The sequence below is a fragment of the Atractosteus spatula genome, chromosome 28 (assembly GCF_055471065.1).
Source record: "Atractosteus spatula isolate fAtrSpa1 chromosome 28, fAtrSpa1.hap1, whole genome shotgun sequence".
Classification (NCBI taxonomy): domain Eukaryota; kingdom Metazoa; phylum Chordata; class Actinopteri; order Semionotiformes; family Lepisosteidae; genus Atractosteus; species Atractosteus spatula.
This window is the reverse complement of record NC_142733.1, coordinates 10,567,340-10,585,637: the sequence shown is the minus strand read 5'-3', so window position 1 is coordinate 10,585,637 and position 18,298 is coordinate 10,567,340. Positions and strand designations below refer to the sequence as shown.

The 18,298-nt window shown below is 38.8% G+C and overlaps 1 protein-coding gene across 1 annotated transcript in view; it reads right to left on the bottom strand.

Annotated features, from left to right (window-relative positions):
• Positions 1–3,459: 3,459 nt before the first annotated feature.
• gipc3 (GIPC PDZ domain containing family, member 3) overlaps positions 3,460–18,298 on the bottom strand; it is a 28,327-nt gene continuing 13,488 nt past the window's right edge. Inside the window, exons 5-7 of the mRNA XM_088907881.1 lie at positions 17,097–17,209; positions 14,717–14,798; positions 3,460–10,188 (exon numbers count right to left, since the gene is read on the bottom strand). Coding sequence (XP_088764007.1) covers positions 10,037–10,188; positions 14,717–14,798; positions 17,097–17,209 — 347 coding nt within the window. The 3' untranslated portion in view covers positions 3,460–10,036. The remainder of the gene's footprint in view (positions 10,189–14,716; positions 14,799–17,096; positions 17,210–18,298) is intronic.

Here is an 18,298-nt window from a genome sequence, read left to right as displayed (position 1 = left end):
CATGGTCACAATCCTGTTTACAACTAAAGGGTAATTTGTGATCAGCCATTCATAAGAGTTTCGTATTGTTAGGTGGTGCTTTAATTTTAGTAAAATGGGCAAGTTGAAGGAAAATCTGCCACTACTTGTGGCATCGCTGTTTCAATCTGATACTTAATACCACAAATCGGCTTTAACTGCACTCCAGATGTGGACCTTTCTGGTTACGCAACATGGGTGGCCCTCAACATCAATTTTGCTTGTATCGCTTTACCTCTGCACCGCTGCAAGTCTTTGGGAACAGGAGGCCCACAAGCCTGTCAAAGATGGAGAAAAAGGGTGAACATTGCTCAGAATGGCAACACTGTAGCGGGGATAGCCTAGCAGATGGAAAATAGTACATGAACATTCACTGCACAAATGGTACGGCATTTTTTTTAATTAAAATGTTGTATACAGCTGTCTAAAGTGTTTTTACACTGCCTTTCATTAGGCATTGTCAGTGATCCAGATAGTTATTGTAAGAATGTAAAATGCCATGCAGCACAGTCTAAATATGACCATGAACTGTATGTGTTGGGACATTTTCTTGTAGAGTTGCACCCTTTTATTTCCATAAATGCAGGGTGATTAAAGGAGTTATTTCTGGATCAATGGCTTTTTTTCCCTTCTGTCTTCATATGATACAGTACAGAACTATAAAATTGGCTGGGAAAGATCCTTCAATATTGTTCCCAAAACAAAAAGGCAGGAGTTCTGACATTTTTTTTCCAAACCTATATGGCTTGCCTTTATGTATATCTTTAAAGCTTTATTTACTTTGATAAATGCTTCAGTAAAATTTTAAAGGTGTCATACCTAGATTAGGAGGGGAGTAATTTATTTGTCTTTGTTCTTTTAATGTTTGAGGAAATTGCTTGTACTTTATTTGACGTTAAGAGGATATCCTGCAAATACTGGACTGGGAATAAAATGGAGGAAAGCAGTGAAGTTAACATCCTTTTTAAGATTATGTAGTAGCTTCCGAAATGAATTATAAAGTTTGTTATATTACCAGTGTTTACGTTCTGATTACAGTAACGTCTTCCTTCAATGTATCTTGACTATGAGACCTGTCACTTCACCCTGGACTGCAATGGAGAAAGGATTACACTTCAGCTGTGGTAGAGAACTGCCCAATTCTGATGGGATTGAAGTACTGAATGTCAAAATAGACCTACTAAAAACAGCCTGGTTGAAGAACAGCTGCAGAGAGACATTTGTTACTTTTGTTTTCCCTTTTTGGACAATATAGAGGGTGTTATGGTGCTATTTGTCTTGCTAATCCTGATGTGCATGGTCATTTTTTTCCCTGTGGATTGTAACAAGGTCATGAAGATCCAAGAATCACAATAAGACATTTTTTCTGTTTTCTGCCATAATTGTTTGCAAAGTTTTGCCCCAGTTCTCATGATGCAGTTGTAAACATCTAACAGTCTGTTATGAGAAAGTGGCAAGAGAGTCTGTGGCAACCTGGGGTCTCTAGTGAAAGAACTAGGGTACAAGGGGGGATAACACACGGGATGGCCAGCCCATGGCAGGGCTCACTCAAACACAGAGGGACAAATTAGAGACACTAACTAACCTTGCCAGCACCTTCTGGACAGTAGCCAGAGCTTGTGAAGGATGTGACCCCAGAAAGAGCATGGAGCAGACAAAATGATTAAGTGTATCCTATGTATAAACAGGAGATCTTGGCATAGTGTACAGTCCTGTACATTATTCTAAACTGTACAGCATCAGTGGAATATTAGTGAGATTATTGTGTGAAAGGGAAACAAGCAGGATACATATAGACCGATGCAGAAAAAGGTAAAGATCCCCTTTGTATTTGAAACAAATTCCTATTTAGTAGAGCCTGTCATTTCTGTTTAGCAATAACAGGATGAACATGTATATACAGTAACATACTTTATTTCAATGTAAAACTTTTGGTTTTTATTTTGATTAACATCTGAGACCACCCACTACCTACCAACAATTGGACTACAGAGAAATAGAACCAGATGAGCTCAATATGTCTCTGTTATCCCCACCTTTGTTTTCTTTGGAAACCAGGGGCTTCAGGAGCTAAATTCCACCCGGGGCTATCTGGACTCAGGCCGATTGTTCCAACATCCTCCCTGCACTTAATGGGCTAATTCCACCAAGTCCAGGATATTTAAGCTTTGCTCGGCCACTGTTCTGGTGCTCTATCATTGAGATTCCTTCAGACCTACGTAGTGTACTCAACTATACTAACCTGCGTCTGAGAAGGATACTCAACCTTAATCATACCCATCCTAAAACTGCTCTGCCTGAGTGTAACCAGTTGCTTTCGCAAACACCGGACCAGTAGTACAGTTCTCCTCCCAGCCTGTAAGATTGCCACAATCTACAAGAAATTGGACAATTTTCTATTTTAAAATTTATAATTTCTAATAATATTGAGCTTAAAGGAGCAGATACTGGTGGGTGTTTAGATTTGTAGGCAAAGTAGGGGGAAAAAAAGGCAAACAGAATATTAGGTTATATGTAGTCTATTAAGCTTTGTGTATGTTGTGTAGAATGTGAATCAAGGGATGCAAAAATTATACAAGGCAGTAAGAAAATCCCATTTAGAATATTGTGTACGATTATGGTCATTTGTGCTCTGGAATCAGTCCGGAAAAGAGTAACCAAATACTTTCCCAGACTTAAAGGAATGTGAAATATGTTTAATCCTGGGCAATGAAGACTGCCCAAGATTAAACATATTTCATATTCAAGCATTCAAAATCCTGAGGGGCACAGACTAGGTCAACCCAGTGAAAACCCAGTCACCAGACTCGACAGTGAAACATAAAGTTTTTTGTTCAGAGCACTCAAACTATCAATGAATGTATCAGTTTAGAGTAAAAGTATTTTTCATTACAAGCCTTTCATGTAATAAGACTAGCAACTAAGAGGTCTAGCGGTAACTAATGTGGATCCAAACCCCTTTTATTTAAGAGCATTCCTCCCATTCATATTCTAACAACTTTATCCAGTACTGGGTCCCCAGAGCCTATCCGAGCAAGTAAAGGCTGAAAGATGTGTTACACCCTGGATGGAACTCGAGTCCTTGGCAGGTCACACACACAAACACAGATACACAAACTCACACCAGGGCTGCTTTTCCTATAAGCTATTAAACCTATCAGTACTGTAAGTCATTGGACTGTGGGAGGAAACCAGAGCACCCAGAGGAAGCCCATATGAACCCAAGGAGAACATACAAATTCCAAGGAGATAGCACCTCAGGAATAGAAGCCATAGCCTCAACACTGCAAGACAGCAAATCAAACCAATTCACTTACATGCCACCCACAATGAGCACTCCTTCTACTCCAAAATCACAACTGTGGTTCGCATAAATTTAATAATATTCCCTGATTCACACACACATCTGTAAAGGCCAGTTTATAAGGAGGCTGCTGTAAATGAGTGTAACTTTTTTAATAGCAATGTAAGAACACAAAGAAACAATTCAAAATCAAGTGCCTTGTACAGTCAGGTCTTCACAAGATTGAGCTCATAGCAAAGTTCATAGAGTAAAAACACACTAGATCGGTGCCTTTCATGAGCTAAATATATGACCTGATCCAACAGCATCAACCAGAAAAGAATTAGTCAGTTACTGAAAACAGATCTTCACATTATTTTATTCTTGTGGGAGAGGGTTAGGAAACTACCATACAGCAACATACAAAGCACAATCCCATCTTCTGTCACCCCCCTGTCTCCAAAACCCTCCTCCCTATCCGTCATCGCTGCACAGAGACTCCCCCCTCCCCTGACCTTGGAGGACCCCTAAATTCCCTTTCAGACAGCAGTATCGAGCGGTGGGGTCAAGAAGCTTTGACGTCGTCTGCTCCTGCTATCCAGCCCCACTCGTACACTGCAACGAAGTTGGTGGGATTTTTATTAACATTCTTTAGAGTCTACACATGAATGCCCTACACTACACCATCTTGAGGTTATTAAGTTCCTTACGGAGAACCCAGTTGAGTCCAGAAATGTTCAAATGTTTCCTGTTTGTTTGTTTTTGCACTAAGAAAATGCTGGGAGACATGGGCTGACAATCTCAAAAAGACCCCAAGCTAAAAGACACTTAATTTTTAAAGAATCTTAATTGATTTATTTTAAAATACAGGACTTGCTATTTTTGGTCTCTTCCAGAATTAAAAGCGTTTTCCATCTTTGACTTCAAAGAGACAAACAACAAATTGGACATAACATTTACAAATTGTCTTTTGGACATTTGTAAATGTTATGAAGATATTGAAGTAGATTTGGGACAAAGTAAAAACTGTAGTGTGTTCAAAGAGTTTAGAACTAAAGACTTTGTTTTCTATAGTATTAACATATACTTCTGTTTTATTTTTTCTTAAATGTTTTGGTCTACTGATATTTTTTGGACTGTGTTCGTTTATTGTTAATTTTCTGTTCAGCAGTGTCTTCCAGCAGTAACAGTGATGATGCAAGCTTAGACTTTGGTCATTACCTCCTTCTGGAGAGCGAACTGGACACAACTGATGGCCCAATTTGGATTGATTGGTTCCTTGTGGTAATTGGACATTCCACACAATTAGCCATCAGGTATATTAATAGCCAGGTGAGGGAAGGCTAGAGCTTTGTGTCTGAGTCCTGCAGTTCAGGGAGACAGTGGTAGTTTGGACTGTAGTAGGTTTAAAGCATGTATGATTCCTGTGCTGTCCTATCAACAGGTAGCCATACAGTATCAGTAAAGGCTTGAAGGGTTTGTGAATGTTAATGAAATACGTGCAAGGATTTTGTTTTTGATTTAATTAAAGCAAGATGGTTCCAAAGGAAATTTTAGCATATTCACTATGGAATGTATTCCTGGAATTAGTCCTAAAAGTCCAGAGTCTCTGTGGGATGTTCATTGTTGATTGTAGTGGATTATGTATGAGGCTAAGTCTTGAAACCAGTTGAGTGCCAGGGATACAGTGTGGGGGAAAGAGCGCCTGCGCTAATATCTTGGAGAGAGAAACTGAACTTTGGTCTCTGCACACTTCTCCACAAGGGGACTGCTGGTACACCACAGAGACCCAGAGGGGTTTTGGACACCAGATATAGTGACAGACCACTCACATGTGTACATGAGATCAGATTTGCAGAGGTGAGGCTATGTTTTGTGGTACGGAGGTCTTCACCACAGTATCTTAATAGGCTGATGTGATCCTTTGCAGGAATAATTGGTAGATCTTATTAAATGCAAAGAAGGGGGATCCATTGTCATTTGTTTTTCATCTCCAGAGAAACTGTTTATTTTGAATCGCCTTCAATGTGTTTGAAGTCGTAGTGAAGGAAGAATGCTTGCCTGGCTTGAAATTGTGTTGCAGAGCAGCATATGACATTGTGTCATGATGTTTTCCAGAATACAGCAACCATGGCAGCGCTAAAATCAGGCACTGATTGTTTTGTGCTAAAGTAAACAGCATGACCGATTTAAAACAAGAGCTTTAAAAAAGTTGGATGTGGTTGTTTCTGCCAACAATCAGTCTGCTCTTGCGTCTGTCATCAGCTGCTAAAATTGTTAAAGTTTTTTTTTGTGGAGTTCTTGTTTATGGTGCATGATCAATGTTTTTAGCAATATAACATCTGAAATGAGTGTTTCTCCAGTCAGAACATATTTACTATAAAAAATAATTCCTGAACATACAGTAGATCAATGTAAATGCTAAAAAATAGTTTTTGTTTCTCCTCTACCTAGATGATTGATAGAAATTTAATGATGCCCTGCTTGAATTTACAGACTTCAAATATTTTCATTCATATTCAGTAATTACAATATATGAATTCATACTTGATTAACGTAGGTACCATTATTTCATGTGCCTTACAATTGACATGAATTGTGTATGGCAATAGTGTGCCAGGTCTGGGGTAAAAAAGAAACTATTGTTGGAACTCCTGTAACTCCATTCATTCCAGTAATTCAGGCAACATTCATGGACTCCAGAACCCCTTCCTTGAGCAGATAGATGATGAGGCCCTTCTTTCAAATTCTTTCTTACCCAGGCTGACAGTTCATGAAATGTTAGGCTGGATAGAACTCACTCAGTGACAAGAGAATAATACTGGACATCACAGTCAGGTCACTCTCTTTCATTTCTGTGCTTTTTCTCATGCATTTATTAAAGAATGACTATTGCCTTTCCATATTTTACTTAATAGCCTATTAATTTACAAGAAAACATTTAAGAACAAAGTTGCCTTTTCAATGATGACTTGTACGGCAACCATTTGCAGGAAAATTGCTAGAACAATTTGAGTGAAGTAACATTCAAAAGTACAGTAGCCACTTCTCACTGAAGTAAGATATATAATTTGCCCTAAACCATCAATCCCACTTTGCAAAGCTAAAGCAATAACTGTAGCTTGGACATTCTGTTCTGTTTGCAATGTTGTAGGATCAGGCCAGTTTTTTGTAATAAACAACAAAGCAAGCAGACCACAGCACAATAAATACAAATACTTGTGGATAAACATTTGTATACAATTTGAAAATTACAAAATGCAAAGGAAGCAAGTTTGAGGATGTCCTGGGAGTATCCATTTGACAAACAGCATGAAAAAAAGACTTGTATCCAAGTATGACACAGTGCAATTACAAATTTTAATCATGCAGAGGCTGGTAGAAAGACCTTTTCCAGGTCAGTTACAAGACAAACAGGGGAAAAAATATCATTCCTCTCAAAAAGAGAATTTTCCCAAGCATTTGCATCAAACATGTTATGGTGACCCTTTTAGAAAACACCAAATTACCATCCAAAAGATCTAAAACTTCTGATCGTGTTTTGTGTTAATTGAACATTATCCTTATTTGCTTTTGTCTTCCTTATATTGACCACAGCCCAGAGAAAACAAAGACTTTAACTGTTTTTCTCCGAGAGCAATATACAGTACCTCACACACATTGTGAGTGTAAAAGGAAGATTGAAGTGTGGAACTGTGGGATGTTTCTGTCAGGTGATCCCAGACCTTTAGGTTCAGAGAAAAGGCAAAACACTTACCTCTAATTCCAATCATGGCTTACATAAGGGTTTGGCCAAATTTGCTGAAATTATTGTATAGGTCACGTACAGTCATGTCAATAGCATACTGACCAAGTTCTGTCACAGCTGAATGATAGAAACTTACCAATTATCCTGTTTCGGAAAAAGTTTCCACTTGTGTTAACTCTCAACCATCATTTTTTACAAAATGTTTTTCAACCTAAATTTAGATGAGGTATGGGTGGCACAGTGGCGCAGTGTTTAGCATTGCTCCCTTACAGTGTTGGTGCCCTGTGTTGAATTCTAGACCTAGGGTGCTAACTGCAAGGAGTTTGAATGTTCTCCCCATGTTCGTGTGATTTTCCCCTGGGTACTCCAGTTTTTTTCCACAATCCAAAGCCAAACTTTGGATTAATTGGCTTCTGGGAAATCTGGCCGTGTGTGTGTCTGTCTGTCTGTTCTTGTATCTATGTGTGCCCTGTGATGGACTGGCTTCCTGTCTAGAGTGTGCCCATTGCTTGCTGGGATAGGCTACAGCTCCCCCACGACCCTGAATTGGATGAAGCAGTTAGAAAATGTATTGATGAACATGAGGCCACATGTGATGTAAAAAACAGAAAAATGAATCTGCTTGTGGATACAGGAGAAAAGTTAGATTGTTCAATTCAAAATGAAGACCTTCATTTATGTCAGGCACAGGTATATATAAGAAACCGTTTTTAGAAAGCTTCACAGTTAAAGTAAATTACTGTTTTTTTCTGCCATATATGTATTTTTTATGAATCGGTGGTGGCGGCGGCCATCTTCTACGCTGTTGTGTGCTTGGGCAGCAGCATCATGACAAAAGATGCAAATAGGCTCAATAAACTTATCAAGAAGGCTGACACTCTGTTGGGGATGAGCCTTGACCCCATGGAGGTGGTGGCTGAGAGGAGAATGCTGACCAAGCTCACAGCCATCATGAACAACACCTCTCATCCACTTCATGGGACTGTTACTGGGCAGCAGAGCACTTTTAGCAACAGACTGCTCCAGCTACGGTGTTAAAGGGAACGTTTCCGCAGGTCTTCCCTCCCGGCGGCTGTCAGGGTGTATAACGCTGCCCAAGGCTAGGACTGTTAGCTCTTCATTTGCTCGTCTATGGACAGCATGTTTGCTCCATTGTACTTTTTGGACAATCAGTCTGTATAAACCTATGCACATTTTGCACATATTTTATTGTTTTTACAGTGACTATGATCATCACATTTTGCACACACCTATGTATTTATTTATTTTTTATTTATTTATTTATTTTTATTTTGTTGTCTTTTGTTTTATAACTATTCTGATGTCTGTTTTTGCTTGTCTAGGGCTGGACTGCTGTAACACATTAATTTCCCTACGGGATTAGATAGATAGATAATACTTTATTAATCCCGTAGGGAAATTAATAAAGGAATTATCTATCTATCACTTAAACAAACTGAACATGGGACTGGAGATTTTCCCATCAGTTTGTTTTTCTCCTGGGTTCAAGAGTATGTTTGTTTGAGGATTTCTGATTTAGTTTGGCAGGTTTTGTTGCTTTTAGTATTTTCGTATGATGTGCGGGAAAAACTGCCCCTGCTTTTCCCAATAATCTGGAGAAATATATATTTTCAGATTTTTAAATCCTTGCTTCCCATGCTAGAGTGATGCAAAAGACAAAACATGTCCCTTTCCCTTTCACTTTATCCTCTCTCCTTCTGGAGACAATTTTTTTACAAAAAAATCTTAAATACAGTCTGGATTAAAACAACACATCAACCCTGCCCTTCACAGATTAAACCTAGTATTCAGTATCTGTCTTTGATTTACCAGAGCCTTCTACTTATTGCCTTCAACACCAAACATTAAAAGAAACTTGTCACTTATAAATGCAACAAATTCACAAAGTTATAATCAGAAAAACAGCATTCTTTGAGCAGCTGGTTTAAGATTTAGCAATCTCAAAATAGCCAATGTTGCATGAGCAGCATGAGGATGTGCACTATCCTGCTGAACTGCTGTCCCATAAGGATGGGTCTATAGGAAGGACAGCAAGCAAGTTCCCAGTACCTGATCAATGAAGGTTTGTGTAGTCAGGTTGCCATCAATCACTACAAGTGGAGTTCTAGGGTAAGTAAGCGCTTCTGTCCAGGGCATCACAACTGATCTGTTGTACAAAACAATTAGCTAGCATATCACTCTACATATCTACAGCACTCTCAGTGATATGGTGCACTCTCTGAGGACTCTACTCATAACCTTCATTCATTGCTGCAGGACTTTACTCCACTGCTCACAAGTCCACCTCAGGTGTTACTCAAATGTATCTACGTGCTGTAGGTACATTTGAGTAACACCTGAGGTGGACTTGTGAGCAGTGGAGTGAAGGTGTTGTTCTCTTTATAAGCAGGGCCCATTGATTCTTTTCCTTCTGCCTTTTCATCTTGCTTGACATTCAAGCAGTCTCCTCATCATCTGTGCTCTCTCACTAATAAGCACTTTAGTACTGATGTAACTGTCAAAGTCACTCAAGTGTATCATGGTTAGTCATGAATGATCAATTAATCAAAATGACAAGGAAAAATATTTAATTAAATTATATTCTTTCTGAATACCTCATTTTTCTAAAACTATACTAGCATAAATGGAGTGATAAGTCTCTTTTGATGCTTTTGCGCAGACAGCCACTATCGAACAGTGGAAATTCTGTTTTGCTACTGCTGGATATGTTTTGTTTTGTTTTATTTAAGCCTTATTTTAAACTGATTGATTTTTACTAACAATAAGGTGCTTAAAACAGGTTATTCATTCAGGTCTGTATTAAAATAAGTAAAGGAACAGGGATACTTATCAAGGTTGCAGTTCAAATGCGAATATTAGCATCAGTGAGGAATTAGATTCCATTGCAAGAGGCCACACAGTCAGGGGATCCTGATGGAAAATTGGATTTACTGTAGGGGTGTCCATAAACTGCATGTCCAACGCTGCTACACTCGGCCATTCTTCACATCTCCTATGGCCCCCCACACGTCGAAAAGGAATACATCTGGGAAGGCAAAGTCACCCAGGACTGAATCCAGAGCTTCTGCAAAGTCATCCGGGTTCTGTTTGTCTTTCCCAGCTTCTACAATCGTTGCCGCTGAAAGATAGAATTAACACCTCAGGTGTGGTACAGCGACACCTCTTCTCGAGAGAGAAAGGTACTGCAGAGAATGGTGAATGTGGCCCAGAAGATCATCAGGCGTGGTCTCACAGAGATTAAACAGCTCTATGAGGACCGCTGCCATGGTAGAATTCTGGCCATCACAGAGGACAGTCACCACCCCGGGCATGAGCTCTTCACCCCACTGCCCTCAGGCAAGAGATACAAGAGCATACGGACACTTACCACCAGATTCTTCAATAGGTTCTACCCCCAAACAGTGCGATTGGCGAACACATTTGGCCATGCCCCTCAGACCACACCTACACCATATACCTCATTATAATTATGTATTGCACATCTGGAGTCATTGTTTACATGTCTGCATTGTTCACATTCAAACTGTTTACTTGTTTACTTGTACATAGTCTACAGTTTGTTTGTATATTGTCTTGATGCACTGTCTGCACTTTGTGTTTTTACACTTTTTCACAATCGAGAGACTTTCTGTAAGTAAGAATTCCAGTACATGTACCGGTTACATACAGTATGGCAATAAAGTTCAAGTTCAAGTTATGTTATTTCCCAAAATATTTTAATCCATTGAAAATTACTGGTGTCATCACTGCATTTCTACTGGGGCAATACATGTACATCCAATATTTAAAACATCTATGAAATTCAAACTCTATCAAAAAAACCTTATTGAGAATGTTACAAAAGGAAATGGTCCTTAGATTTGTGCTACCATGGAAATCAACCCACAGTGAAAGGCATTGTGAAAGGGGACATTTTTGTTTCCCATTTTTAAGGCTCTGATTTCAAGCTGCTTTTCAATATTTCTAAGAGAATTGAAATTAAGAAAACATTGCTATAAGATGGTCTTTGTTTTCAAATGTTCAATTCAAGACATAATAAATGACTGCAGTAGGGGGTTATAAACCTAGTCCGGTGAAAATCCAAAGACTGGCCAAGTGCAACAAAAGTGAAGAGGCACTCGAGTCCATTCACACTTTACACTAGTGACTTCCTCCAGCTTTGTTTAGATGCCAAGCAGATGTTTTTCCTAATGTGTTGAGATTCCATCACTGCCGCCGGTGTTGACATGCTTGTGTAAGGTGTGAGGTCTTTGGTGTGGGTGGGCAGGATCAAAGCTTCTACATGATATCTTGCGTCAGATGCTCTGATGAAGTTTCTTTCGGGACAGACGTTTGAGAAACCAGGCACGGAGAAATAAGAGCATGCAAGCTGTAAAGGGCTGCTGAGCACCATATCATAGATCTTCAAACATTCAAAATCTATATTTTATGATTTGGTGCTCAGTGAGCTGTTGAGATAAGAAAGGACACTATGTACAGAGAGATGCCTCCATCACAAACCAAGGACTGAAATTCTACAGTAACTGATGCCGTCAATGTTGTGATAACAGAATGACGAAGCATCATAAAGAGCTCATTTAGCATGATGAGTCTGTTGTGGGGACATTAATCCCTATGGTCTTCATCCACCCACATCTGTGTGGGAGATTAATGGTGCTTTCCTTTGTGATACATACTGTACAGTATGTATGTATTTGAGCAGTGAGGATAGGGATCTCAGAGATATGCACCAGATGGCCTTCAGTTATTTCAAGGAATTTCCAGTCATAGTTTTGGAATATTACCCATGAGAAAATCCATATAGCACATACCAGAGTATTTTGTTCCAATGCAAGCAAAGAAAAACAAACAATACTTTCATATTACTTGCACCTACGTATTTATCTAGGAGTGAGGTGTTCTCTCCTGTTCCTAGTTCCCTGTTATTATTCATGTCTTTCTGGTGTGTAGCCTATTTACTTCCTGCTTCTGCTCTGCTCCTCGCTCAGCATTGAGGTTCAGATGTCCTGAGACCTGCCTAGCACCAGGTCACTCCTGTCCTTGGCCTGAGGGCATAGGTTTCTATACAGCATTTCCTGAACAGCTGAGCCCGGGCTAACCCCCGTCTTGCCGCTACGCATAGGGTCTATTTTCGCTCTCCTGACATTCCACAGTTCGTCTTTTCTGACATCTCTGACATGAGGCATGTAAATGTAAGGCATTCATAACATTGTAGGTGTCTACTGATCTGCCTTATTGTAAATGGATTAAGTATCATTGCTTCTTGTATTACTACCTTGTGTGGCCTCTAGTACTGTGACTGAGGGGACCTTCACACTAAAAACACTGGAAGGCAGCTGTGTTAAAATGTCCCAGGGGGGTTTCTGCTTTTTAAACAGAAATGTTTCTGCACGTATAAGGAACACAACTGAATAAGAGAGAGTGACTTGTACCTCCCCTTCTATCTACAAGCAACCCAACCTCATGGAAGAATGAGCATTGTAAACGTTCACTTTTAAACATTCTAAAGAATTTAAATCTAAACCATTATTCGATTATATAATGAGATCGTTACACACAGTGAACTATTTGCATGCGTAATTGTGTTTTGGCGGTCTCTAGTGGTAGATGTTTTTCGGGGTACCTGCAGAAACCTTTGCATTTATATTGTTTCCCATTTCCAGGGTACAGATGCCAAGTTGATTTTCTGCCAATATTTCACTAAATGAAATTATGAAGACTTATAGTAATCAGGTTTAATATGAAAGTTAATAGAAGCCAGGGCTTGACTGACTGTGTCTAGTTTAATAACGTCCCTCTACTGTTTATTCTGTTTGAATTCTGGCATGATCTTTTCACCACTGGCACAAAATCTGTTGTGCCTTGGTTGCATTCCTCTTATTTTGAGGGAGGAACGTTTATATCTTAGAACGGATAGTGGGATGATTAGCTTAGCATTCTTCCTTGAACCGCAATGTTGCTGTCCTTGTGCTTTGGAGCTACAGTATGTCAGACTGTGGCTCTGTACTGCCTCGAGGGACAGATTGCCCCTATTGGAGTGGACTTCAGCCCTCTAATGACGAAAGGGCCGCAAGAAGAGGCTTATTCATTGGGGAATAGTGAACTTGTTATACTGTAGGTGTACTGTATAGATATAAAGACCTTTGAACAGGCATATCCACCAACACATGTACATATATTTGCTTTCAGTGTTACACTTTTCATTCCCAAAACAACATTTTTTAAATCTTTTCTCAAAATATTGCAAATGCAAGTGATCTCCAAAAATCCTCTAAACATGGCCATTAAGTTTGATTTCACTGCAGGAAACTATTTTGTAATAAACAAAAAAAGCAGTAGAGTAATGCTGACAACAGCACCTTGGACAGAATCTGCACAACAGATGAATAATTTACATTTGTACCAGCAAAATCAAAACACAATACCACAAACTATATCTCACAAAACACAAGACAACCTTAGCTTTTCAGAACTGTGTTTGTTTTGTAACTGGATACATCAGCATAAAGCAGATGAACATTTGTTCATAGGAATATTCATCTTGTGTTTCAGTTTTGAAAAGCACCAAAGTAAAGTACAAAAGCAAAAATTCGCGAAAGAGCATATAAAAAGATTCCTTTACCTTGAAACAAGTGCTTTCATTTTACTCTGGGAATTCACAAGTTTAAAAAAACAATACACATTGCAACCAAGATGGCTTCTGAAGCTCCCCTATAAGTTCAAATTGACCAGCTGTAAAAACATCTCATCCAACAAATTTTGACCATTCAGAGGCTTAAACCCTCTTCTCTATAATTAGCATATGTTTTACTTTTTTTAACCATCAACATTATAAGAAGCCTCTCTAGGACTGGCAGTAGTGAAATACTAATTTACTAATTTCATCATTTTTATTATTTAACATTTTTGTAAGGCTGAGAAGAACCTTTCCAGGTCCTGTCTTCATTAAAATAATTCTTGCAGATTTTTTTATATCTCTTCAACCACTTTAAAAAAAATTTCCAAGGTAGTAGACACTTTAGAGAAGACGCAGAAAATTAAATTTACATCCTAGGAGTGCCACAGCTTGGAAATTGACTTTTTAAGGTTTTTATACCCGTGTCCACATGTGTGACCACCCTCAGCTGGAGCCTTTAAAGGGGATGAAGTGAAGAAGCTCCTCAGACCACACCTACACCATCTACCTCATTATGATTTCTTATTTATTGCACATCTCCAGTCATTGTTTACACGTCTGCACTGTTTACATTCAAACTGTTTACTTGTTTACTTGTACATTGTCTACTGTTTGTTTGTATATTGTCTTGATGCACTGTCTGCACTTTGTGTTTTTACACTTGTTTTAACAATCAAGAGACTTTCTGTAAGTAAGAATTCCATTGTACCAGTACATGTACCGGTTACATATGGCAATAAAGTTCAAGTTCAAGTTCATTACGCTGCACAGCAGCTATACTGTAAGTGCAATAGCAAGACAGCAACATCCTCCAGGGCTCTTCCACGCAGCAGCTGCTGAACTGCTCTACCACAGTAGCAGCAAATGTTTGCACACTCTCTGCTAACGTTTGCCATATACTGTATATTGTAGAAATATTATATTTCACCTCGCATTGTTTTCGCATCCAAAACCGAAAACAGACACTCACCCAACTCAAGATCCCGAATCCCCATGTAGCTTTCCAGGAGATCGTCCACCTTCTTTGTCGCTCTTTCTTCAAATTCGTTCGGCTGAAAGATATTCATTATTGCATTAATCCCAGTGGCCTCCATGTACAATTACACCAGACTGAATTTCAACTGAGCATTGTAAAAGACATTATGGGTGTATTCACACAGCAAGTGCTCTATGGTAGTTCCTGAAAATAATGTAAATGTAATAGTAACGTAGAACACCTCAATCTTCACAAGTAAGCCAGTATCCAAGCTTCCTTGCATGGGACACAAGTCCTTTGCAGGGCACACATAAACACACACTCACACCAGAACTAATTTTTCAAGAAACAAATTAACCTACAGTACCAGTGTGTCTTTGGACTGTGGGAGGAAACCCATGTGAACTTGGAAACATGTAAACTGCACAGAGACAGCACTCCAGCTCTGAAATGAACCCAGAACCCCAGTGCTGTGAGGTGGCAATTCTAACCACTGGACTACTGCGCCGCCCTTCAGCCTACATGCATGTATTACGCATCCTGATTTTGTGAGTGCAGCATGCAAAGCACTCTGGGAACTTTTCTCTGCAGTAAATATGGCATGCTTTTAGCTCGTCAGATTGAAAGCTCTGTAATGGAAGCCAAATGTTGAGTTCCTAAAGTGAAACCTAACCTTTTAGCCCTACAGGGCTTGATGATGTGACCAAGCAAAGATCTTTTGAGGATGTCTGCTTATGTTCTGTTACCACATTTCCAAGACTCACATGGTTCTGTTTATTTACTGCGATGTGATGTGTATATAAACACGTCAGAGTCTTTTGCAATCGATAGGATTACACATCATTAACTGGAAATATGTGTGTATTATATTCTAAATAAATGTTTCAGACGTGAAAATGCAAGTTTATGGTAAGGAGGTAGGAATCCCAGAGAAAACATATTGTTGGTGTTTGACACTGCTTATAGAGCATCTATTTTATATGATTACCACAGAGAATCATGTGCTTTGTGTTGACATTGATGTTCAAAACTGATCACCATGAGATTGAAATGAGATCAGAGTTGTAAGTATTTCATTATTCTTAGATGCACAAGGGAAACACATTTTAAATTGGCATTCCAGTATCTTATATTACAACTTTATGAAATCCTTTACTTTTCCCAGGAAATAAAGGTTAGTACTATCCTTGAACTATCAACCTCAGTCCCTCAGAGACTGATGGACCTCCGTACTCTTGTTCCAATTGGATTCATGGTATGTCGTGTGTATTTGATCAAGCAGATATAGGCGAAGTATCTTTTCTGGTTGCACAATGTTTAATGTAATTTTTTTATTTGAATCAAGAGCATGGTGTTAAATTATGATCCGTGTAAGAGCTAGAAAGAAAGGTCATCTGACTATGAAAGGTAACGTTGGCTAGGAAGCTAAAAGACTGCACTGGAGTGAAAACAGGTATGTGCCACAGTTATCAAGGACTGCTGTTTCACAACCCAAGTCTGTAGAGTTATTAACATAAGTGGAATCTGAATCTGTTCTCAGACTGATATGCTCTCTCATAAGCAGCATGCATACAGGCTGGGCTCTAGAGCTTAGACATCGTTCCTTCGAGATTTGACTTTATCATTAGTTCTCTCTGACCTGGATTCCCTAAGCAGTAATGAACAATGGATCTTGCTGAGCCTCCAACAAGAGGCTCATCACCCCTGCTCCTGACACTAACTCTCTGTACACACTGAGAGTCAATATGGTGAACATTTCTGAGAAAAGCATGCGGGGTCTTCATCCCTCTTGTGACAGTTTAAGGGCTGTACCAGAAAAGCTCAGATGATTAACAAATACCCATTCCAAATCTGTGTGCACAACAAACAAATTAACAGTTCCAGTTGTTTTTTTTGTAGAAAGAAAATACATTTACACTCTTAGTGCACAGTCATTAAACCATAGTCACTGTATGTGTGGTTAATGGGAAGAGTCATTATGATTTCCTTTAGCTATTACACATTTAGCCACATAATAATACAACTACCCACTGCTTTACAAATCATGTTATTTTAATTGTATTATGCACTATCGTCACAGACAAGGGACTCCTAAAGTTGGTGATCCGTTGAGAATGTTGCCTAATCCATTTTAACAGACACAAATACAGATACAGATTTATCATTTCTAAAAATAGCACATTAAATACAAAATTGGACCTTATGGGATATGTCTCTCACCAACAGAATGCCTAGTAAATCTTAAAATCCAAGACATCCTGTTAGTGTTCTATAAATAAATGCCTGCACAATGCGACTGGAAGGTGAAGAGCGGATACTCACCTTAATTATGTTTCTTGCCTTCCTGCTAGAAAATCAACACTGTTTTACTTACTGCTTCCTGCACAGACGCAGATCCCTTCGATCTCAAACGCAGAGTTTCTCTGCCACTTCCCACCTTCCCTTCGCCACAGGACTTGGCTGACTTGGTCCTCTGCGCGATCATGTCTGCGGAGGATTTAGACAAGGGCTTGTAGACACAAGAACTGCACTGTATTTGCTCAACAGGAGGGCTCCCTGAAACAGTGTCTTAATTCATTCATTAGATATTGACCCATCTTTTACACAGCATAATCTGACCCATTTTTAAAACACACCTATCTTTTGAAATTTACTACATAAATTTCACCTGTACTATGTACAGATATATTAACCACACCTCTACATTATCTTCCACAATAAAGAGAGTATTTGTATTAGTGGATGAGCGGTGGATCCAGCAGAGTTTGATTTGAAGCTTAGTGACAGTATAAACTAATAAAGTGATACACATTACTGGTCGTCCACATTCAAACATTTGCCTGGTGCTCATGCTGACTGAGATTCTAATTATGTAATTTAGCTAATTGTTTTCTTAATTAGATCATATTTTCACTGTCAGGGATTAGGAAGTCATTAATATTCCAACGCTGGAGTTTGAGAGTTTCACAGGTGATAGATACATATTGTAGAAAATAACAGACTGCTGTTGTCGATTAATTTCAAGAGTTTTTTTCAAGCTCTTCCCTCTTTGCATTTGAACCAATAGTTTTACTAAGGGATTTGTGTTTGCTGAAGTTAAGGTACCAGTTTTTTTCCAAATTGTATCCAGGTTTCAACTCCCAAAAGTAAAATGTCCCCAAAGTGATTCATGTCGAATTTTGCTTTAACTAATTACATTGTTCTCATATGGAAGCCATTCACATCAGCCTTTAATAAAGGCCTGGCCTGTTTTTACACAAATTTCAGTTAAATATGATATTTGAATAGCTGGTAATTCATGAAAGAATGCTTAGCTAAGATAGTTAAACAGACTTAAGTACTAAATCATCTTTTTTTATAAAAAAAGAGTAAACAGAATTGTTTAATGGACTGTAATCTCCAATGTAATGGAAAGTAAATAATGTGCCTTGTATACAAGTGTTTTAAAACATTATTTACATTTTCTAGACAATATGGGGGAGCAATTAAAAAGGCCAATAAAATGCATGTTACATCAAAGCTGTGTACAATTTTGGACACCACATTATAGAAAAGATATTTCTTCTCTGGGATTAG